The 24,234-nt window shown below is 36.8% G+C and overlaps 1 protein-coding gene across 1 annotated transcript in view; it reads right to left on the bottom strand.

Annotated features, from left to right (window-relative positions):
• GABRA1 (gamma-aminobutyric acid type A receptor subunit alpha1) overlaps window positions 1–24,234 on the bottom strand; it is a 57,808-nt gene that overhangs the window by 5,748 nt on the left and 27,826 nt on the right. Inside the window, exons 6-9 of the mRNA XM_061424255.1 lie at window positions 22,682–22,764; window positions 17,709–17,852; window positions 6,738–6,890; window positions 977–1,179 (exon numbers count right to left, since the gene is read on the bottom strand). Coding sequence (XP_061280239.1) covers window positions 977–1,179; window positions 6,738–6,890; window positions 17,709–17,852; window positions 22,682–22,764 — 583 coding nt within the window. The remainder of the gene's footprint in view (window positions 1–976; window positions 1,180–6,737; window positions 6,891–17,708; window positions 17,853–22,681; window positions 22,765–24,234) is intronic.

The raw sequence follows: 24,234 nt of genomic DNA, 5'->3' as shown, positions 1-24,234 counted from the left end.
AATGTGGTAGATGTTTCTACAAAGGATCCTCTTTTCTAATATATTCATGGAGCTGTGGGAAAAACATCATTAAATGAATTTCTTTACTGTAGACCCTCTCAGACTCTCTAATATACTGTGACTCTGTGAGAGTATTCAGTATTTTTCAAGTATATTTGACAACATAACTATTTTTAGAGACTGATTCAGGACACTAGTACTCTTCATTTGCTGTAGAGAAATTCCTCCTAGGTTACTTCTAGATGCCTTAGAACCTCTGGGACTCTGACTTTGCCTTTCTTTCCACCATCCCAAGACTTTCTTGCCTTTTGACATATTTTTATTTCAAACCCCAGAATCAGAAATATCCTCCCCAACCATGCTTTAAAAGTCACTCCAAAATATGTTCTAACAGAAGAACAGTGATATTCTTGACTTGCTAATTTTCTACAATGAAGAAATTTTGTGAATTCTGTGTTGTGATTCTTAAAGCAAACCTCTCTTTTGGAAAAAGAAAATATGTTTCCTGACCTTTACTTTAGTGAAAATTAGAGATAATGCATTTTGTAAGCTCAATTCAGTTGAGTCATTAAAGTAATAACATTTAGGACCAAAGTTATTAGGACCAAACACCCAAAAAACTATGATTTTCAAGTCACAAAAATTATAATGGCATAATTGATCCCAATATCAAGTTTGTGAAAACTGTTCTCACATTAATGGGGACCATAGGAAACCATGCTTGAATAGAAATGTTTACCTTTGTGTTTCTCCTTTATTTCCTTCCCTTGACTCTGCACACCTATCCACAGAAACAACCTCCTTCCTTAGCAGTGAGGAAATTCTCACAGCACTTAATCATTTATGACATAAGAAAAAAACAATCTTCTTTACCCTCTCTGCATCCTTCAGCCATTCCCCCAAGCTCACACATTACATCTTACAGGTTTAAAAAGACATAATGGTGCAATATCACAGGAGATATTAAAGCATTTACCTTTTCTGGAACCACACTTTTCCCATCCCATGCATAACCTCTCTTGGTGAAATAGTTTACTGTGGCAAACTCGATCAGAGCTGAGAATACAAAGGCATAGCACACTGCAATAAACCAATCCATAGCAGTTGCATAAGCCACCTTAGGGAGGGAATTTCTGGCACTGATACTCAAAGTTGTCATGGTGAGCACAGTTGTGACTCCTGCAAAGAAAGAAAGTTAATTTTTAGGTTCATACTATAAACTTTCATCACTGAAGTCACCCTACTTGTATAAAATGAAACACACACAGAGTATGTTTTCCAGTTCATCCCGTTTGGTTTGGGATGGGTGAGTTTTAATTTAATCCCAATGTAGTTTGTAGTTCATAGTATGGCAGTACTGAAGGGCAGTTCTTGGAGGGATAAACTGCTCTGCTATTGAGAAGCCATTAATAAGATCGTGAACTCCCTTAAATAGGCATCTTGAACACAGTGCCCTGGTGAGGAAAGGAAATAATATTCCTTCACTGTCCCCAACTCTAGGAAAAAGAAAGCAGAGATTGTCACTGTCCAGGATCCATAAGTAATCACTGAATCCTCAGCTCTGTTTAATATTCTACAGAGATAGTGAAGGACAGGGAAGCCTGGCATGCTGCAGTCCATGAGGTCGCAAAGGGTCAGCCACTACTGAGTGACTGAACAATCCTTGAATATATAAACCATAAAACCAATAACTTTTTGATAATTGATCATCAACAGATAACTAAATTATCTTCGGATAATGTTTTGTTATGTTATTAACGCTTTGTCTTTTATACTATTTTTCCTGATTCTTGAAATAGCTGCTTTTTTGAAGAAATTATTGAAATAAGTCTCAGGTGACTTGCTTGAGGTCACATAGCTCAGAAATGGCAAAACCAAATTTGCATACATTCATCAAAGTCTTACTCTTTCTGCTAATGCTGCTATATATCTTCCCTGATCTATGAATCTATCCCAACTGATTAAAATCACCTCTATTCAAAGCCATTTTCAAGTCAGTTGCTTTCAGTTTGCTTGTGTGCTCAGTCGCTTCAGTCCTGTCTGACTCTTTGTGACCCTGTGAACTGTAGCCCACCAGACTACTCTATTAGATTTTTCAGGCAAGCATGCTGGAGTGGGTTGTCATGCCCTCTTCCTGGGGATCTTCCCAACCCAGGGATCGAACCCATGTCTCCTGCATCTCCTGCACTGCAGGCAGATTCTTTTACCACTGAGCCCAATTATAGGAGTTTGTTTTGAAGGATGACATTCAATAATATCCATTTAACAAGTTAATATTTTCAACCTACTATATATGATGCAATCTATGAGTTAGAATACTGTAAGTCTCCTTTTAAGCCATTTGAAAATTTATGGAAAAAAAATCACAGGAACCCAATAACTTAGACTGCATGGTGTGGAAAAAATCTTAACCTCTTCCAGTAGCTAGTCCCTCACTATTTATTAACTCTATAGCTTTGAACAAGTGAGTTAGCTCCTAAGGACCTCAGTTTCCATAACTGTAAATGTGGTGACTTACACTTCATTCCCTTGGTCGGTGTATATCATTGTTGAAATTCCAAGAAAGGAAAACTTTTACACATTCATAGGGTTAGAGGAATAAATATAATAATATGTGAAAGCATTTTAAAGATAAGTCAATTATTGCCACAGAAGATATTGTCATCCCATCTGTCTAAAACTCATACCTATGATTCCTCTTTTGATTAATTTTAGAGAATCAGTAGGGTCGTGCAGCTGGTAGGCAGCTAATTTTTCCAAGGCAGTTTAAAGCATCCAATATTCCCAGTTTTCCATGAATTTCAAGGTAATTTATCTTTGCAGCTCTATTAGGAAGTGATAGGATTAATAACACTGAGATTTTCAGTATGTCATATTTCTGATACATGGTCACAGTTGTAGGGAATAGACTTACTATGAGCTTCGGAGGTGTTGCAGGACATTTTGGGGCATTATCCATATTACATATTAGCTGGGAAAAAGCCCCCAAATTTACATATTAACTTGAGCAAAGAGCAAAGTAATTAAATGTCAGTATTTGGGGAACAGAGCAACCCAGTTTCAAGCCCCAGCTCTGTAATTGCTGAGTGACCTTGGGAAGTCTGTCTCACAAGTCTGAACTTCTGGAGTTTTTTTGTAATTATTCCCTTGTAATTTAATTTGAATAAGTCTAACTCAGAGGGCTATTGTGAGTATTTAATAAAATAATGTAATAAAGTATTGAGCCTGATACTTACTAAGGGCAAAGTTAATAACTTATTATTGACAGCTTCACTCCTTTTGGATAAATCCCTGCTAAAGTGAATTCCATTTTTTTTTTTTTGAATTTTGGTTTATGTGGACAGTCAACTGCTAAAAGTAATTTGGGAATAGAAGTTCTTAAACAAAATGTATCCATAAATTAAAAACAATTAAGAATAGCATAAAGAGAGGCATGCTCTGTGTGTGTGTATGTATGTGTGTTGTCATCTTACAATTCCAGCTATAGAGAAAGGGAAAAAAGTTAAAATGTGTTGAGCATCTATTAAGTTCCAAGTACTGAGGGTGACAAAATACAAATTTTATTTTATTTTTCTCACCTAATCTTTTAAATGGCACTGTTTTATTTTAATTATACTCTCATTTTATAAGTAACCAACACTTAAAAGACAAGATTGAACCCAAAACATGGGTGTATCTGGAATCAAAATCACATGACCACACTGTCTTCAAATAAGAAAGAGCAGGGAAGGTCAGAAGATGATGTTTTAAGACATAAAATGGCTTCAGCTTTGTTGCATTCTGGATGCCATTTAATAAACTGTTGCAAGGTATAACTTTTGCTTTTCTTTTCCTTTTGATATTTTTTTCTTTAAATACCTATGACCCTCTCAGTCATCCCCTACAGCTCAGAGGAATATGCTGAGTACAAACTAAAAAGAATAAAGACATATGTATTAAATAAATTTTAAAAGGCTAAAAGTCTTGGAAAATTGCATTTGTGATTTTATTGAGCTTAAAACATTAGAAATATATAACTTGATTCACAGAAATACTTGCCACAGTTGTATTTACAGATATGTAGTTATGTTCACCAAAGGGGCATGAGTTGGCTAGGCGAGCAGACTGTTGAAACTATTAAGAGGAAGATTTTTGATTTACAAAACATTCCAAAGTGCTTTATAGGATATCCAAAAAGGAAGAGTAGATTTGTTGGGGACAGAGGGGGTGGAAAGTGAGCCTTTAAAAAAACCATTTTTACTATAGTGCTGGGCTCATTCTATAAAAATAAACGTAAAATATAAAGGAAATATCTCATTGGTTCTAATTAAAACATTCAAGTGAATAAAGGGCTCAAACTACATATATATATATATATAAAGTGAGCATCTGACAAGAGTTCAATCTTCAGTTCTAATAAGTGGCTTGCTGCTGCTGCTGCTAAGTCGCTTCAGTCATGTCCGACTCTGTGCGACTCCATAGATGGCAGCCCACCAGGCTCCCCCGTCCCTGGGATTCTCCAGGCAAGAACACTGGAGTGGGTTGCCATTTCCTTCTCCAGTGCATGAAAGTGAAAAGTGAAAGTGAAGTCGCTCAGTCGTGTCCAACTCTAGCAACCCCATGGACTGCAGCCTACTAGGCTCCTCCGTCCATGGGATTTTCTAGGCAAAAGTACTGGAGTGGGGTGCCATTGCCTTCTCCAAATAAGTGGCTTAAACAGTAGTTAATATTTACAAATTGTGATAAGGGAAAAAAAGAGTTTTAAATTAACTAGTCTTCTGCCTGGTGGCTGGAATCATTTTGGGTCTTGATTTAGCTGGGCTCTTAGACTGATGTCACAGCAAAGATTCGGTGGTTTCCATCCCAGAAGCAACTTGTCCAGATTCTTTTCTGGGCCCTGGTAGAAGCGTCTTACTTTTTTCCTCGGATAAAACCATGATGCCATAAGGGTCTTTGCACAAGAAAAATCCTCAGTTTAGACTGTAAGCATCTGAAACCTTTTGTTTTGTAGTAAAGGGTTATAAACATAGCATGTGCCTATTATATATTTGAATGAACCTTGATATTTCTGGAATGAACCTTGATAATTGTAACTTTCACCAATTGAATATGTGATGGTTATTTCCAAATGAATTACGCTGCCTAAAACAACCCCATTCTTAGCCTTGTCATGGAACAGGTAATACATGGGGAGTGGTACCTCATCATCATTAAGAACACAGCCTTTAAAGCTAAGAGGCTGGATCTTATTCCAGATTCCTTCACCTCATAGTTTCTGACCTTGGGCAAGTTATTGGATTGGCCAAAAAATTCATTCAGGCTTTATGACCGTTTTGGCCAACCCAGTACTTAACATCTTGTTCCTTAGCTTTCTTGTCTAAAACATAGGGGTAATATTACAGAGAATTTTTCTAGTGTTAAATAAGAGAATAGAGAGTTATATCATAGAACAGAGCATGATATAAAAACACTCAATAAGTATTCTGCAAGATTTTATTGCTATTCAAATTTTAAACTCCCAAATTCATGAGAGGAGTGGGTAATGTTATGGTGACAGCTACATTAGAACACAGTAGGCCCTCATAGTAGATTTCAAAAGACAAGTCAATGACTAAATAAGTGAATGAGTCATCAAGTTTTTGTTAATGAAATCTTGTGTTTATTATTCTTAAAAGTATACTTAAGACAGTGTACTATAATACAGGCAGAAGCTCTTTATATGAAATACACAGTTCTAAATCAATGAAGAATTGATGCTTTTGAACTGTGGTGTTGGAGAAGACTCTTGAGAGTCTCTTGGACTCCAAGGAGATCCAACCAGTCCATTCTAAAGGAGATCAGTCCTGGGTATTCTTTGGAAGGACTGATGCTACAGCTGAAACTCTAGTACTTTGGCCACCTCATGTGAAAAGTTGACTCATTGGAAAAGACTCTGATGCTGGGAGGGATTGGGGGCAGGAGGAGAAGGGGACCACAGAGGATCAGATGGCTGGATGGCATCACCGACTCGATGGATGTGAGTTTGAGTGAACTCCGGGAGTTGGTGAGGGACAGGGAGGCCTGGCGTGCTGCAATTCATGGGGTCACATAGTCGGACACGACTGAGCGACTGAACTGAACTGAACTGAACTGAACTGAAATCAATGAATTAGGCATGAGTTTTCCTATTAGTAAAAAGTTATTACCCTTTAAATAATTTTCCATTAGATTGACAACTCAAAGTATCTAAGGCATTTAGAATATTTTCATAGAAAAAAATATTTGTAACTCTTCAGAAGTGCACACATTAGTAAAAATAAGATATTCCTGTACTCATATAATGGTCATCACTAAGTTATTTCTATATAAAGAATCCCTGCTTTCATATATTAAGGAAGTAGTTCTGCTGATATTTTCTCATATTCTCAAAAGATATACTGACACTTGATTATGTATTCTAAATGTATGGTTTAGGTATAAGTGTTCCTATGTGTACATTTTAATCTATCACGAAGCACATTATGCCTGCTTCATTACATTTCTTTTCAAACAGCAAATCAAGTGTTCATTAATCCCATCAATTAACATGCACTAAAACAGCTTGCTATTTTAAAAAAGAATTTTTTACAATCATGTCATAATGAAAATGGTAATACCTTGACCCTTTCTGTTGTACTAACTCCAAACTTAGTGTATAATTATTTTTTTTCATTCTATCTGCAATGTCACAGGTATGAAACAACTTAGTGGCCCTTGCATATGTCTTGACTGGCGCTTACCAAAGACCGTCCTCGCTGGCACAGACTCTCTGTTGAGCCAGAATGAGACTTGGGAGAGAATAACTGTCATTATGCACGGCAGGTATGTTTGAATAACAAAATATCCAATCTTTCTCTTCAGGTGGAAATGAGTTGTCATAACAACATACTCTCCTAGAGGGTAAAACAGACAATAAGGTGAGCAATTTGAGCTTGAAAAGGAATCTCTCAGTTTTTCTGTCAGTAGCAAGAACCTGGAGGTTAGACATAGCCTTTCTCCACATAACACCTGGTTCCTGGAGAGAAAAGCTGTTATCCAGGAAAGAAAAAAGCCATTTGCCAAACACACCGGGACTTCCCTGGTGATCCAATGGTTAAGACTTCACCTTCTACTGCAGGGCTTGTGGGTTCAATCCCTGGTCAGAGAGCTAAGATTATACATGCCTGGAGGTCAAAAAACCAAAATGTAAAACAGAAGCAATATTGTAATGAATTCGGTAAAAACTTTAACAATGGTCCACATAAAAAAAATAATAATAAATCTTAATTTTAAAAATAATTCTAGTTTAAAAATAAAACACACCAGAAAGGCACTGAGGATGAGACTGAGGTGCCTGAGGTCTCATTGATCTTATGTCATAATCCTGGTGACTGATACACTGAAGAGACAAATCTGAGCATGTATTTACAGATTGGCGCTCGTAACCCTGAAGGCAATGAATTAGATCCTGATGACACACACCAATGCATCAGAAGACACCAGATCCCCAGTATGTCCACTGCAGGAGAGTTGGGTTATCTAATGAAGGAGCTTTGGTGTTCAAGTCAGGGCAGCTGAATTCCAGCTCCAGCCCTTTCTTTCCTTAGCTGTCTGACCTTGAATTTGGCTTAGTCTGACCTCTGAAATGAGGACTGTGGGACAGAATTCTCAAAATTTGTTTTAAGGAATATCTTCACTAGAATCACCTGGAAAGGTTTTGAAACATGCAATTCTTCAGGCCCCACCTAAATACACAAATCCTCCTTTACAGTGGGGGGCAGGAAAATCCATGTTTGTCACTAGCTTTTGAACTTGTCCCGACTCCCAGACCAGTCTGGGAAACAACTGGGCCAGCTAGACATCTCCATCATCTTTATATATGACAGATTCTGATTTGATTAGAGGCCCAAAGAAATGAACACACAACTCAAATTGTAGGAGGTGCTTTTTTCTAAGCTGATGCTGTAGTTTCTTAATTACAAATCTTTGAAGTTTTTAGTTTTATTCACTCTGAATATATACTCAGTTATCTATGTATGGGTAGGAGAGAACTAGGTATATTCTTACTAAGAAAACATTTCTTTGGTGTTCACATCTTTCTATCTCCCTCCTTCTCTTCAACTCAAAAATTTTCTCTCTTCATCCTATGATTTACGTCTCAGCTCATGACCATTCAGCTTCAGCTGCTATAATACGGTTAAAACTGCTCATGATCTCTTAGTATCCATAACTGAGCATCTCAATCTGAAAGGATATCTCAGTCTTCAAGTCCACTACCAGCTTCTTTGTAGCATTAAAAATTGAGCAATGCTGAATGTGCCTACCATCTTGACAGTACTCTGTAGAGTCACATTCTCCTTTTCTCTCTCATTTTCAGTTTCTTTTGCTAACTCACTGGTTTTTCAGCCATAGAGTACTGAGTTCCTCCTGTCTCTCTGGCACTGGTCTTCATCTTTCTGCAAAGCAAATGAAGAAGTTCCTGGTACAGTTCTGTCTTCAGCTGTCATTTCCACCTTTTTCTTAACTCTAATAAGAAATTTTCTTTCTCACCCCTGCTCCTAATGTCATTTTGATCCAGATGGCTGTGGGAATCTACATCTCTAAGTGACATTGCTTTCAAAATCACTGCATTTCCAAATATCTACTAGATAACTCATAGATAGTGATTTTTCATTGCTATACCAACTAAATATGTTCCAAAGTGGTATTATTTAAACCTTTTCATAAAAAATAATGATTAGCATATAGCAGGGCTTCTTTTCCACTGAGCATCCATTTCTAAATTCATGGCACACTCATCTGTCTATCCACTCAGTCTAAAAATCTGGAATTAATCCTTGTGTGTTAAGTAAGGCTTCCAAAAGAGAGAGAAACAAATCAATTGATCATCACAATTTTAATTTCACCTGTGCACTATCTCTCAGTCTATCTCTTATCCCATGGTCAACACTTATCTCTTTAGAGATTTGTAATATAAAACTACAGTAATCTGTGAACTGCCTTGTTGGTTTCAAGTCCTAACTCCAATTTTCCCTAAGTTTTGGGGTCAGTATGATCATTTTAAAGTATATATAAATATCTTAAAATACCGTAATGGATTCCCATTACCTACATCAGGGTTTCTCAACCTCAGCTCTTTTCAGAACATTTCAGAAGAGATAACTATATATTGCGGGCACTGTCTTGTATAAAGTAGGACATTTAGTCACATACCTTGCCTCTTAGCCCCTAGATGCCATTACAATTCTCTCTCCCCTCAATGTGACAATCAATGTCTCCAGTGTTACATACTAACAAGCAACTCCCTAACCAGTATCAAGACTCTCCACATCCTAACTCTGATAGCATTTCAGTACTCCATCTTGTGTCTCACCACACATTTTTAGATCTCAGTATTTTGACCTAAAAAATTCTCATTTTGACCTCTTCTATAGCTGAATATTTTGTTTATCTATGGGTGGGATTCAGTCCATAGTAGAATAGGAAGAAAGTTACTGTAGAGGAGAGTTTGTTAGCTTTGGAAGCAAATGAATTTGGGTTCAAAACCCAGATATACTACTTTCCTGTTGTGTAGCCTTAAACTCTCTGATCCTCAATTTCTCTGTTTATAAAATAGTGATAAGTATATTGCGGGGAGAATAAAGAATGAGGGCTCTAGTGAAGATCATGCTACATTAGAGTTTAAAAACACTTTGAGTTCCTTTCTCCAGTTTTTTCTCCCATTTCTCCAGTTGGAATTGGTGGAAGTATTGGTAGAAGAAATGCTCCCTACACTCTCTATAGTAGGAAATCAGCTGTGCATTCATTTGTGCTTTCATGATTGCTATTAAGGATAACACCTGCCATTTACTGATCAATATTAAGTAACTTCAAATTTATTTACAGCTTCTGTTTACACTTATATTGTATACTTTTTATTTTAGTTACTTATGTGCTTATGCTCCTCCACCAAACTGAAAGATAGTTAAGATGAGAGACAGTTCTTTACATATAGCATGGCTTTTGGAAAAAATTTATTTATTGGAAAAGTAGACCTTAGTTGTATCATGCGAACTCTGAGCTGTGGCATGTGGGATCCAGTTTCCTGATCAGGGATCAAACCCAGGTGCCCCGCATTGGGAGCACAGAGTTTTAGCCACTAGACCACCAGGAAAGTCCCTACAGCATGGCTATACATATCCCAAATACTCAACACTTGCCTATGATGAAAAGGGATGCATGAGTTTCAAGAACACTCACTCTAGTTAACACCTACTAGCATCTCTTTTTTGAAAGGTAAATAAAATGCTATCTAATTTATTTCTATTTTTCTGTAGATAACTTGGATAATGTCTCCAAGATCATCTGAAAGAAATAAGTGATTCAAATTTAAGAAAAAGAGCAAAAAACCAAAAAACTTTTTTTCCCTGAGATTCTGATAAACTGTAGTCTTGGATAGACACAGTCAGGTAACACCTTACCTCCCAGGAGTAGGCATTATTATTCCTAATCATTCATTCAATTGTAGCCTGAAAAATGTCACCAGCTCAAAGAAAAAAAAAATCCCTCTCTCATGTAATGCCATAAATATGAGTGTCTGTATATTCCATTATCATCTTTTGTTGTTCACAGTGTGACATTTTGGGAAGATTCTGCAAAGAATATTTTTTGGATGAGCTGTTATTTGACTTTGTATTTATTTTATAAACCACTTCCTCTCTAACAAACTAGAGAAAGTAGAGGAAAACTTCAAATCTTTTGAAATCACCTTCCTAAATTAAATAAACTTTAAGAAGTTTTGGTATAACATGTTGATGGAAGAAATTTTCACATATTGAGGTATGGGGAAGTCATTCTGGCTTATACATGATTTGGTTTATACATGATGCTAATTAGAACAGCCTACCTTGTGGCCTATCAAACATACATTGTATATCTACTTTAACCATTAAAGAAAAGAATACATTTAAAAATTTAAATGGAATAACTGAGGTTCATACAACCGAAATGGATCTGGTTGGCTACTATGGATGTGGTTTTACATACATTCTCATATCATTGAGAACCTGAATTTTCTGAAGTCTATCATACTTAAGGACACCACCTTGCTATTCTCAAAACAATATCTGCCAGCAGTCGCCAGCTGCAACACTATAGTCTCAAGTTCTCCCCATGTAACATTTCAGACCCCAACCAACACTAGCTTAACAGGCACCCTTACTTCTTGCCAGCTCCAACTATAATTTTTGAAAACAACTTATGTAATATTGTGGTTCTTGTCTTTATAAGCATCTCCCATTTTGCAGCCTGGCAAAACACAATTTAAGTACTTCTTGGATCTGTGTCTCCCAGGCTGTAGTCCACGGTTTGGTTCAGATAAACTCTTCTCTATCCCTATTGCAGATTGTTACTCATTATTTCCATCAGAAACATTTAAATAAGAAAAGGAAAAGTGACAAAATCAGAATCACACTGTAATAGTTTAAAACTGAAAGAAAAATACAACAAAAAAGTCACCTAAATTGGATTGAAAGAGTATCTCTAGACATCAAGTACTTATGCACGAAGCATGTCAAATTATTTCCCTCTGATTCAACAGTCAAGAAGAATTTTAATTCAAATATCCTTGCACATCATGTAACCCCAAGGGAAGCTTGTAAATTAGATGAGACAACATTTTTGATACATTACAATATAAAATTAAGGAGAGAGAAGAAAAGAAGCAGGAATGTAATTTTGTAAAGCAACACTGCAGGTTTCTTTTATATCTGGCTTCCAGCTTTTATTTTCCCAAATGTGGATCCCTTGCTTAACTTTATTTGACTTTAGTTTTCTCACTTGTTGAGTAAAAATGATAGTGTGCTAGTTGTTCCTTGGGATGCTCTAAGGATGATATGAAATAACAGATGTGAAAATTATTCTAAAAAATTCTGAATCACAGGCAGGTTTATAGTGTAAAGATAAATCAGATAGAAATATATTCTCTCTCTAGCTGAAGAAATCCGCCATTCATTTAACAAAATTGTAGTGGACACTGATTCCTTGTAAAACTTTTCAAGTATTCTAAACTTTTGTGTTTTCCAAAGTGCTACCTTTTTCAAAGGAATGAGGAATCAAAAATATCATTGAGGGAGGGGCCCATAGTTTAATATCTGCTTCAGAGAATACTTAAATAGCAATAATGAAACAACGGTTATAGTTCTAGGCCACTTATATCTCTAGACCTGTTTCCTCATCTGAAATTAGATTAGGTTGACCAAACGACTGTATAAGTCTTCTCCCTCTCCACCTTCCCATCTGTGAATTTGTTCTCACATTTTACAGTTACATTATTTCTCTGGAGATCATGTACTAAGCTGCAGAAGTAGGGGCCCTGAGGCCCCTCTGCTGAAAGTCCATCACCACTTTTGCTCCATGGTCAGGGAAAACAGTTGCTTTCCTCATTCATTTTGACCCTGCTGAGGCATCCTTAACTCATCCAGTCAAGACTGTCTCTAGGAAATAGGATCCTACAGTTTCTCTTAGTCATCTGTTCTAAGGATAAATAATAGTCATTCACAAATAAGAGACATTCTTATTAAGCAAATCTAACCTATGCTTCCTTTGATCACGTATGTGTATTGACTTAGGTAAATATGACTTTCTAGTCATCATTGTTGCGTTTTGAAAAAGCATTTTTACATCTTCTTATTTTATAGCTGTGATATTATTCTTATACCTAATGACTAATTAACAATTTTGATTCTCTGTATAAGTTACATTGCCATGCCCTTTAATTACAATTATAATTTTTATGTGGGCTTTCCTTAAAGGATTACTTAGGAAGCAAAACATGGTGTAGTAGAATGAGATAGGGGGCCATGCATGGGGTCTAGTTTCAAACTACCTTCCCTGACATTTCAAGCAGAAATGACTTCTTAAGTGTCATCATGTAGACTTCTTATATTAACTTCATCATTATTAATAGTAATAGCTAATATTTATTATGAGTTGTGCATGTCAGAAACTCTGCTAATCAGTTTACATCCATTTTTCTCATTTCAATCTCATAATACCCCATGAAGTAGATCCTCTGATTATCTCCAAAATACAAGAGAAAAGATGAACAGAGGTCATGCAGTTAATTTGTTGTAAAACCAGCATTCAAAACCTCCCCATATACTCCAGAATCCATCTCTTATGCTCCATGATATACCATATCGTTGCATTTTCATACTTGTCTATCCTGCCTGTTACTAGTGTTTCATATGGTTGAGAACATACATGCTATAGTGAGACTTCCCGAGTTCAAATCCCAGTTCTGCCACTCCCTGGCTGTGTGACCTTGGAAAAATTATTATACCATCTTCAAAATGGAGAAAATGGTAATACATACATCCTAGGACTGTTGTGAGGATTAGACCAATTCAATGAATGTTAGCTACTTAAACCACTCAACCCTGAGCTTCATTTTTTTCCTAATTATTTATTCATTTATTCATTCGTTTATTTAACTTGGGTATGCTGGGTCTTTGTTGCTATGCACAGGCTTTCTTTAGCTGTGGAGAGCAGGGGCTGCTCTCTAGTTGCGGTGGCTTCTCTAGCTGTGGAACACAGGCTTTAGAACACAGGTTCAGCAGTTGTGGGCATGGGTTAGTTGCCCCAAGGCATGTAGGATCTTCCTGGACCAGGGATTAAACCTGTGTTCTCTGCATTGGCAGGTGGATTCTTATCCACTGGACCATCAAAGAAGTCTCAACCATGAGTTTCTTGAGAGCAGGAAGTATGTGTCCCTCGTCTCTTTTCTCTAGGTCATTCACAGTGTTAAACACAGTAAAGGAGCACATTGTTGAAGGAATAAATGAGTGGATAACAGAGAACTGCATCAGATTTGAAAGTTGACTAGACTCATCCTTCTGTGTCCTTGTCACAATTTTGTTCTGCCAGGTGAATAAGTGCACTTCAAACTAAGTCTCTGACTCATTTCCCTCCACAAACTGATGGCAGATGCCAATGAAGGGACTGTCTTTCTAATATGTTTGCACTGAAACAAATACACGTGTTAGACTGAGCCTCGTATTTTCCCTCCTATGGCGCTGAAGCGATCTAGAGGCATTTGACATGAAAGAGGTCAGTAGTAGTGTTGTGAGTGTGTGTTCATGTGTGTGCTGGTTGTGCAACACCTTCTAGAACGTGACCTGAATTGCTTCTGTCCTCACAGAGAATTTTAAGGTCGCAGAAGCTGCTCTTTACTTAATGATTCTCATTGTATGTGTACTTATCTGTCACCCTTCCTCGTCTTCTGGCAGAAACAGGGAGACAATAACACTCCATGTCTTTTATCTTAATGTTTTCAAGGCTCCATGTTGTAGTTGTTTAGTTGCTTATTCATGTCTGCCTTTTTGTGACCCCATGGACTGTAGCCCATCAGGCTCCTCTGTCTATGGGATTTCCCAGGCAAGAATACTAGAGTGGGTTGCCATCTCCTTCTCCAGGGGATCTTCCCAACTCAGGGATTGAATCCATGTCTCCTGCATTGGCTGGGCAGAGTCTTTACCACTGAGTCACCTGAGAAGCCCAGTAGCAGTGGATACTGTGACAAAAATTGAAATCATGTCAAGGATGCAACATTCATAGCTGTGTGCAACATGGCAAGTATCAGCTCCCTGCTCTTTCTCTTAGTAAAAAACTGACTGCTGCCCTAATGACACTTTTATTAATGGACATTCAAATTGGTCCATTTTGCTAAATACAATCAATTATGAAAAGGACTAGTGGGAAGAAACTAAGCTACTAGATTATCTGTGCATTTGGTTTGCCATGATCTTTGCATTCTCTAGGCTTCAAGTTCACAGCTGATCATATCCAGGGAACTTTGTGTTTAGCCCGCTTCCACTGTGTGGGTGACTGTGTCTGGTCTCCTATTACAAGGACATGAGAGCCCAAACAGACCTCTCCAAGTATGCTGTCATCCATGTTTTATGATACCAAGCTCAAAGCCGTAAGCTGCCTCATAGTAGACGTGAATGTGGGATTGAAGGCCTCACAAAAGATCTTTGTTTCTTCCCATGGAAATCTTTTAAGGTGGATTTTTGGGGAGCAAACGTAGAACCAAAGGAAGTGCAGTTCAGGATTTTATTGTGGAGTGGAAAACATACATCAAACTAAGTTTGAATGTGCTCATTATTCTCCTCCCCCTCCCTCCATATGCTATAGAAATGACAAGGACAAGCTCTTACTTTGTACAGATAAACCTGCTGCTCCAACACACAATGATGACTTTTAATGGACCTAACTTATGAGGTCCAGCAGCTTGGTGGTGGTGAATTGGACCCTTCTTTCTCCCCTGGTGTCCTTTTGTGACTCTTTATCTTTTCTGAGTAACAAGAATGTAGGTAGGCTGGCTTAGAAAACCAGAAGGGGAAAGGTCTCCAAGTTCATCGGACTAAGCCATTTATTTTGCAGATATAGAACTAGAACATGAAGAGAGATCCTATGCTGTGTTAAGGTGATTAGCGCTAGAATAGAGTGGAAGCAGCCCTTCCTCCCAACAACCTTCATATATACTTGTCCTATTGCTACTGCACTTGAAATACTATTTCCTGGACATCATCCAACCTCCATTGTAATAACAGTAGGGAGAGAATTTCTTGAGGGGAAGTTCTAGGTCTATTATTCTGAATGCCTTGGCTTAGAACAGCGATTATTTGACTCCCAACAAATGCATAATAACAAAATGAAAGTCAACCCCTGAAGCAATCCTTCCTTGATCATCCCAGGCTGGATTCACTAATTTTTTATTCATTAGTTCAAAAATATTTACTTGGTACCTCTTCTGTTTCAGCTACTATAGTAAATCATAGGGACACAGAAGACAGGCAGGGACTTGCCCTCCCAAAAATGTTAATCACAGCACTTAACACCCATTTTGATAATTATAGTTTATGTGTTTGTCTTCCCTTAGACTTCAGATTTTATGAAAGCAAGATATGTGTCTTGTCTATCATTGACTGTAGTGCCTGTCACAATATCCAGGCAATTACAGCATTCAATGTTTAAAAGTAAACACTGCTCATTTTAGTATCTTTTCCAATATAATTTGATGAGAAAAAAATAATTTTCACTATTTTGCACGTTCTGGGATATCTTCAGGACAATAACAACAATGACAGCATACCATTTTGAGCATCTACTGTATAACGTTCTGCTTAACATTTTATATTATCTTATCTTTAATACAAAATTAGAGGCTCCCCATCCTTAGAAGAGAACAGTTTCTAATTAGATAAATGAACTTCTCAGTGCCACCAGACTTCTGAGTGGCAGGACTAGGACTCGAGCCCACACCTTTCTCACTGCAAAGCCTGACACATTCCCATTATGCCGAGCGCATTTCTCAGGTAGGTAAAGCACAGTGGAGAACAATCTTCTCATTTTCCAAAACAAGAAACATAAACGTTTCAACTTCTAGAGTAACCAAGGATGCTATAACGTGAGCAAAAGATTAAGTCCTGTTAAGCAGCAGTTATCCAATAATCAGAGTAAGATATATTGACCTATCACTTGAATTTAGAATGATCAGATTATGACCATGGTCCTAATATAAAGTTTGAAATTTAAGAGAAAAATTTTTCTGAGATAAAGAGCAATTCTACCCTTACTTATCATTTAACTTTTTTTTTTTTTTAGAAATTACAAATCAAAGTTAATGAATTTCAAAATTAAGACAGTTGTAAAATTGTTGACCCTTGCTAAGCTTTTAGTAATTGAACATAATTTAAAATATTGGGATTGAGGGAGTAAGTTTTCCTAATTTTCAGGATACAAATTTTATCAGTAATTATCTGGCCCTATGTTTGAGTGAACTCCTGGAGTTGGTGATGGACAGGGAGGCCTGGCGTGCTGCGATTCATGGGGTTGCAAAGAGTTGGACATGACTGAGTGACTGAACTGAACTGAACTGATGATCACATATCAGTTAGTCACAAAAGGGATACCTGAATAACTAAACTCATTATTTCTTGAAACTTCAAAAGTTTAAAATTTTGGATTTGACTACTTGATAGAAAATCTGATCTAATTATGAGTATTTCATTGGTAAAACAGTTACAACACCGAGAAAGATGGCGGTCCATCCACTTTTAATTCCAAAATAGAGTGATCAGTATAGGGTTTAGCTGGGGAAGTTTCTTGGCTAGAGTTACAAATGAAGTTAGGTGTGGAGGAAGTGAGGTGGGGAAGGTGTTTTGGCATCCTATGTGTAATGACTGCTGCTATAAATTTACCAAGATTTATTGAATCATGACAATAAAAGGGTCCTAGATGATATTAATAGCTAACATTTATTAGGAGTTTTTTTATGTGCCCAAAGTGTGATAATTTACTCTTTATGGATATAATTTATTCCTTCCAACAACCCTATGAGGTGACCACAATTAACTGGCAACTTGGAGAAGTATTCAACCCATATATTCTTCTCTAAGAGTTCACATATCTAAATACAGTGCTACCCTGATCACACAGAACCACTTCTTTATTTTGTAAACAAACAAACAAACAGATGAAAAACCAGAGATCAAAAGGCATGACATGTCAAATTCAAGATCACAGGTCTATAGAGGTTACACTAGTTCCCAGCATAACTGTTCCCCAGTTTAGTGTAATTTTTCACTCTCCTTACTTCTGTTATTGAAGGACTTAACTGAATTTGCAAGTTTCTACAAAAAGTTTTTCGGCTCCTTCTTCCCAATCTAAAGTTCCCAAATAGCACTTACCTGTACTAGACTGAACAATTCCAGAATCTACTGTTTGTCCAAGAAGATCGTACTGGTTCAGGCGTGACCCATCTTCGGCTACAACCACTGAGCGTGCTGGCTCTCTGGTCCACTCATAAACAACTTCTGCTCTTGTATAAGCATCTAAAAGGGAAGAATGGAAAATGGTCCATATGTTTTGGCACTCTTTTGACAAACTCTTGTTTGTCAAATGGAAGGGTCTTACCAAAGAGGACATACTGGGCTTATGGTACCTGGAATCATTGAATGTTTATGTGGAAAAACTGTAGAGTCACATTGTTTATATCCTTTTGTTTAAGTGGCTCAGTGATAAAGAATCTGTCTGCCAAGCAGAAGACACAGGAGACTTGGGTTCAATCCCTGGGTCAGGAAGATCCCATGCAGAAGGAAATGGCAACCCACTCCAGTATTCTTGTCTGGGAAACCCCATGGACAGAGGAGCCTGGTGGGCTATAGTCCATGGCATTGCAGAGTAGGACACAACTTAAGAGACTAAATCACTACCACAGTTAATTTCTGGGAAAACCAGACTAAACCACCACAGTTACTTAGTGGGATAACCAATATAAGAATATAGAACGCTATTCATTCTACTCCACTGCTGTCAATAATTTTCTAGAGAAAAAATCTCTACTATCTGCTCAAAAGCTAAGCAAAGACAATTGGTGGTCATGTAAGTAATGATGAAGCCTATTCTAGACCTGTGTCCTTTCTTGACGAATTAGAGCTCTTGTGACTTTATTGCACTATCGTTAGCAACAGTGCCTAGATCTATCTTTTTATACTTTGCCATGTGTTGCCAATGGGCTGCTACTATAGTTGCAAAGGGAAATAAAAAGTGTCACTATCAACTTATATCAAATGATTCAGTATCTCATTCCTTGCAATTTCTTAGAAACTCCACTGTGTATGAAATCCACCACAAATATGCTATTGTTGTGAAAGTGGTGGTTACTCATTGCGTTTATCTCTCAATAGAAATCTTCCAAACTGTAGAGTAAATGCACATGATGAAATTTCTTGTTTTAAATATAGAAGACAGATACACCTAAAGCCTCAACCTAAAGCTCCACAGTAGGTGATACATCTTATTAATCCTTTGTGTCAGTATCTGAGAAGTAGGACCTATAAAAACTTTTTTGAGTTGACACTCTTCAGCCTAAAGAAAAGATTAGAAAGTCTTCAACCACTTAGTCAGAACTGTTAAGCTCACATTTCAAATAAATCAGTAGATAAGAAAAAAAAATTTTTTAATGATAGGAGAAGGGACTACCGTGGTGGGTCCAGTGGTTCAGACTTCGCCTTCCAATGCATGGGGTGCGGGTTTGATCCCTGATCAGGGAGCTAAGACTCTGCATGCCTCAAGGGCGAAAAATCAAAAGGTAAAACAAAAGCTACAGTTTTTCCAGTAGTCATGTATGGATGTAAGAGTTGGACCATAAAGAAAGTGAGTGCAGAAGAATTAATGCTTTTGAACTGTGGTGCTGGGGAAGACTCTTGAGAGTCCCTTAGACAGCAAGGAGATCAAGCTAGTCAATCTTACAGGAAATTGACCCTAAATATCCATTGTAAGGACTGGTGCTGAAGCTGGAGCCCCAGTACTTTGGTCACCTAATGCAAAGAGCTGACTCATTGGAAAAGACCCTGATATTGGGAAGGATTGAGGGCAGGAGGATGAGATGATTGGATGGCATCACTGATTCAATGGACATGAGTTTGAGCAAAGTCAGGGAGATAGTGAAGGACAGGGAAGCCTTGCATGCTGCAGTACATAGGATAGCAAAGAGTCAGACATGACTTACCAACTGAACAACAACAAAAACAGAAGCAATGTTGTAACAAATTCAATAAACACTTTTAAAAAAAAAAAAACAAAGACAGCATAGACAGTATCAAAAGGGCATCTGCTAATTGACACTGTCACTTAGGTTTTATGGGCCTTTGTTTTTTCATTTGCATGAGGCAGGTCCACTAAATAATTTCTAAAATTATTTATTATTCATAATTCTTTCCCTCTCTTCTTGTTTATAAAACACTGCTTGGTAGTCAGTCAGGAAACGATCATTTATTAAATCTTGACTACATCTAGCACTTGCCTAGATCTTATTATCCACATATAATCTGAATCACTTTTTCTAGAATCAAAGCATTATACTGTATATTCCTCAGAAAGCAGTTAAAAGATGTCAGCTGCCTCTGTATACTATCTTCGAGTTATCTGGCCTTATACAAAGGGTGTTATCCCTAACAAGCAGAAAGTGTAAGGTAGCACTGACATTCAGAATCTCATGGAGAGTAGTAAAGAAGACATCTGCGTTTCCAAGTTTGGTTCTTATCAACATATGCATGAAGCTACTTCAGATACTTTAAAAACATTTACTACATAGTGCTTTAATAAATTATCACAAAATCATCTTGCTTATCTCTTCCTTATTCTCTTCTCTCAGATTTTGGCAAGATGTTTCCTTTAAAAGTTGAGTCAAACATTTCCAGATCACTTTTGCTTTAACTTCTTCATTTCTGAAATAAGCTGGTTAGTTCAGGTTAGAGAAATGACTATACAATAAGTGTATAACCATTGCCATTTCCCACACCACTGGCAGGTTCAGCAATTCACCGTGGTCCTCTTTCGCACCAAGCATATGCCATCTGAGCCTGCTCTTCAATGTATGTCTTCTCTCTTGAGGTTTAAAGCCCCACAGTCCCTAAACTCTCTTTTTTTTGAGGCTTAAATACTGAATAGATACTTAAAACCTGATTATATTCTGTACCCATTCAATAAATACTTGCTGAGCACCTACATTATATTAGGCTCTGTGCTAGAAAATGCAGAACAAAATAGATTTTGCCCTTAAAGAGTTTACAGTCTCCAGATAACAACAGTGTTAAAACTAACAATTATCTTGGTGATAAATGGTATAAAATAAATGTGTATTATGATCAGAAGACTGATGGGACCATATACACATTTTGAAAAGGACTTCACAGAAGGCCCTAGAAACTAATATTTACACTGAGATGTAAGGGATAAATAAAACCAACCATGCTAAGAAACAAGGGAAAAGTACCATGACAGAGAAAAGAGCATATGCCAAGGCTCTGAGGTAGAAAACAGCTTACTTATGTGCCTTTAAATTTCAGTTTTCTTATATAAGACACTATTTGTGTTCCACTCACTATCCATTTTCTTCAGGATGACAATGTGCCTAATTAAATGTGCCTTGTTTCTCCAGCCTCCGTTGTATTTAGCATTGGTCATGTGACACAGCTTTGATTAATGAGATGTGAGAAGATGTCTGTTAGGATTTTAGGGAAAGTTTTTTTTGATACAGGCACTACTCCTTTCTTCTCTGCTCCCTATTTTTCTTTATTTTGAAAGTGGAGGCAATGGCTGGAGTAGCAGCAAACATTTTGTCTTCAGGAAGAACATCTAAGAATATCTTAAAACATCATCCTTGTTAAGATGCTAAATTAACCAGCAATTAACCAATAATCACTTACCTTCATATATCTTGTATGAAAATTTAGACTCCTTTTTTTAAGCTATGCTCACTGCTTAAAAGTATTCCTGATTAATATACTAAACATATAGTTAAATGTCTAAAACAAGATATCTCTGAAGGCAAAAGGGGATACTATTTAGTAGTTATACTAGGATTTTAGATATAAATCAGAACCATTTTAGGCAAAAAGAGTACTGATTTTGTATGATACCTTGAACTATAAGGTTATTTTGTGGATTAGCTGAGTTGATTCATATACAAATATTTAATACATCGCCTGGCACATAAGTAACACATAATACAAAATAGTATCATTAAAAATGGAACTGGTAATCAGAAAAAAAATGTAATAGGTCATGGCATAGAACATACATTACATTCGGAAAAGGATTGAGGGGGAATAGTTTTCACCAATGGGCTGTGTAGCTGACAGTTTTTGAAGTAGGTAGTTTATCCTTGGGTTTTAGTATAGAATGAGATATATAAATAGAGAAAGTTGTCTCTCCATGATTAGTACTGTTAGGAGCCTGAAGGCCCTTTGCTATTTTCTTTGCTAGCTGTCTTCCTACACTACCACTATTTTTCTTCTATGAATCATATCTTCACCAAAATAGTTGCTCAGATTGCCTGACTAGTGAGAACAGAAAGCTGGTTAGGTTAGTCCAGAAGTTGAGTCAGTCCTTATATGTAACTCCCCTGCAGAAACCAGGAATACATTATTCCTCCTCACTTTATGCATGCACGCTAATCAAAAGCAGGAAAACGGGAAGACCAGAGAGCCTAACCAGCTGGCCACTGTTCTCCAGGCTTCTCTAATGTGTGCCTGCATATTTTAAAGATGTAGAAACCTTGAAAGTTATTACAAAGTGAATTTATCTAAGATGTCTTCAGAAGCAATAATATGTAAGTACATTTCATGAGCTATCCAAACAGAGCTAAAACTGTTTTAAGACTATAATTAACTTTTTTTCTGGCATCATCCTTAGGTTAAGGCTTCATTATTAAGAAAATCTAATTATTGTCCTTTACTATCTACCAATATTTCCATCTGATAAACAAGTCAAATTATTAGGACTAAACAAATGTCAGTAATGATATAAAATAAACACAATGACCAACATTTTTTGGAAAGAAGATGATATCTATGAGGCATAAACATCCATACTTCATTTGGTTTTCTATGAATATAACTTGAAAAAAAATGGAAATTTTTCCACTAAATAGTAAAATTTATTCTTTCTAGTCTAGAGGATGGGGAATAACCCCTTCCTGAAAGGATATTAAAAAGTGAAGTAAAAGATGGTTACTTATAGAAAACACTTGCAATAAATCACTATTTAAGTTTTCTTGATACTCTTTATCTGTCTCTCTAATGTTCATAATGAATTGGAGGTTGCTTGCTTAAAGACATGCTCTCATAAGAATCAAAAATAAAATAAATTTACTCACAGCTTCCAAATTTTAGAGGGCAGGCATGGGCATCCATAGGGAAATCCTCCAAATGCATTGGACATTCGGCTCTCACCGTCAGTCTTAGAAATTAACAGAAATATAGGGTAGATCAGATACTTTCTGATAAATATGACTGGGATGTTATTAACTAGAGCAAATATATTAAGAAAGCAAGAAAGAAGAGCACAAACAGCAGTGTCATACTGAGCTGTTAATAATCAAAGGATCTGAAAAGAATTACACAGAGCACTGGGGCTTGAACTCCCTGCATCATACAGGAAATTCCCACGGGCTATCTATTTTACATGTGGTAATGTCTATGTTTCAACACTGTTCTCTGTGACCATCTAGTTCCCCACTCCATTCCCTAAAATAGCACCAAATGCATTAAACAACAAAGGGATATGTGAGGGAGGAACTGTCCTCAGACTTCGGGAAGCTTAGAGTCATTTAGACTCCTTTATATGTCATTTCACTCTATTCCAACTGTTTAGTTTTATTTACAAATCCACTGCCTAACGGAAGCCAGGACTCTGCAGAACTTCTTTTTAGTCCCTATGTTCTGGGAACATGAATTCTATTTATGTTTTAAAAGGGTAGTCAAGAAAGGAATTCACTGAAATATATTTGATCTCATTTGCTGGAACTATGGAAAATTTGTACCCAAATTCCTCACATAAGTTTCAGAAAATATATTTATCTATATTATTAGGTAACTCAAGAAATGTGATAAGGTGTCTTTGTAACCAGTAAAATCATGAAGTCATTATAATATTAATTAAAGTAAATATGAAACATGTAAATTAATAACTAAACTCATATCCTTAGGACAAACTATTAGGAAAGTGGTAACAAATTAGCAAAGGTGGTGAGACATTTCAGAGAAGGGTATTATGTTAGTTCCTGATGAAGAATGTTAGATGCATTGGGAACCTTTAATAGATAAACTTCTTAGTCTGTGCAAATCCCTCCTCAGGTAACTGCCAGCTAGTAGAAATACACGCTAGATTTAGGCTCAAAAACAAGTGTAGGATATTTTACAAGGGAAAATATTTCAAAGTTCAAATATAAACAGATCCTGCTTGGATGATCTGGAAAGTTCTCAACATACCTGTCCACTGATTCTCTATTTTCTTTCTCTCTTTTCTGAATTTTCATTCTTTCAGTCCCATTACACGTTTACTAGTTGAGTCCAACATCTATCTCCTGGCACCTGAAGCATGTTTTCTTTGTTTCTTATTTGGATATTTGGGTATAAAAAGCTAGGAATTTTGGAAGCTTTCTCTAAAGGCAAAGTATCACTCTACTTTCATTCTAAACAGAATCCTCCAAGTTGAGGCATTCCCTTCATTACCTTTTCATACCAAAGGAATAACTGAATGGCCTAAATTAGCAAGTGCTGGCCACATCTACAGAAACAACATTTCAACAAGTCATTTGGATATGAAATAACAGCTGCCTTTAAGAATAAGTACTTATTTATTAGTCCTCAATGAGTTTCTCATAAATAAAAAAAAATTTTATCTAAAAATATTCAAAAATTTTTTCGA

Source organism: Bos javanicus, chromosome 7, assembly GCF_032452875.1.
Source record: "Bos javanicus breed banteng chromosome 7, ARS-OSU_banteng_1.0, whole genome shotgun sequence".
NCBI classification, from domain to species: Eukaryota; Metazoa; Chordata; class Mammalia; order Artiodactyla; family Bovidae; genus Bos; species Bos javanicus.
The sequence above is the reverse complement of the archived record's forward strand: the minus strand, read 5'-3'. Positions and strand labels throughout refer to the sequence as shown.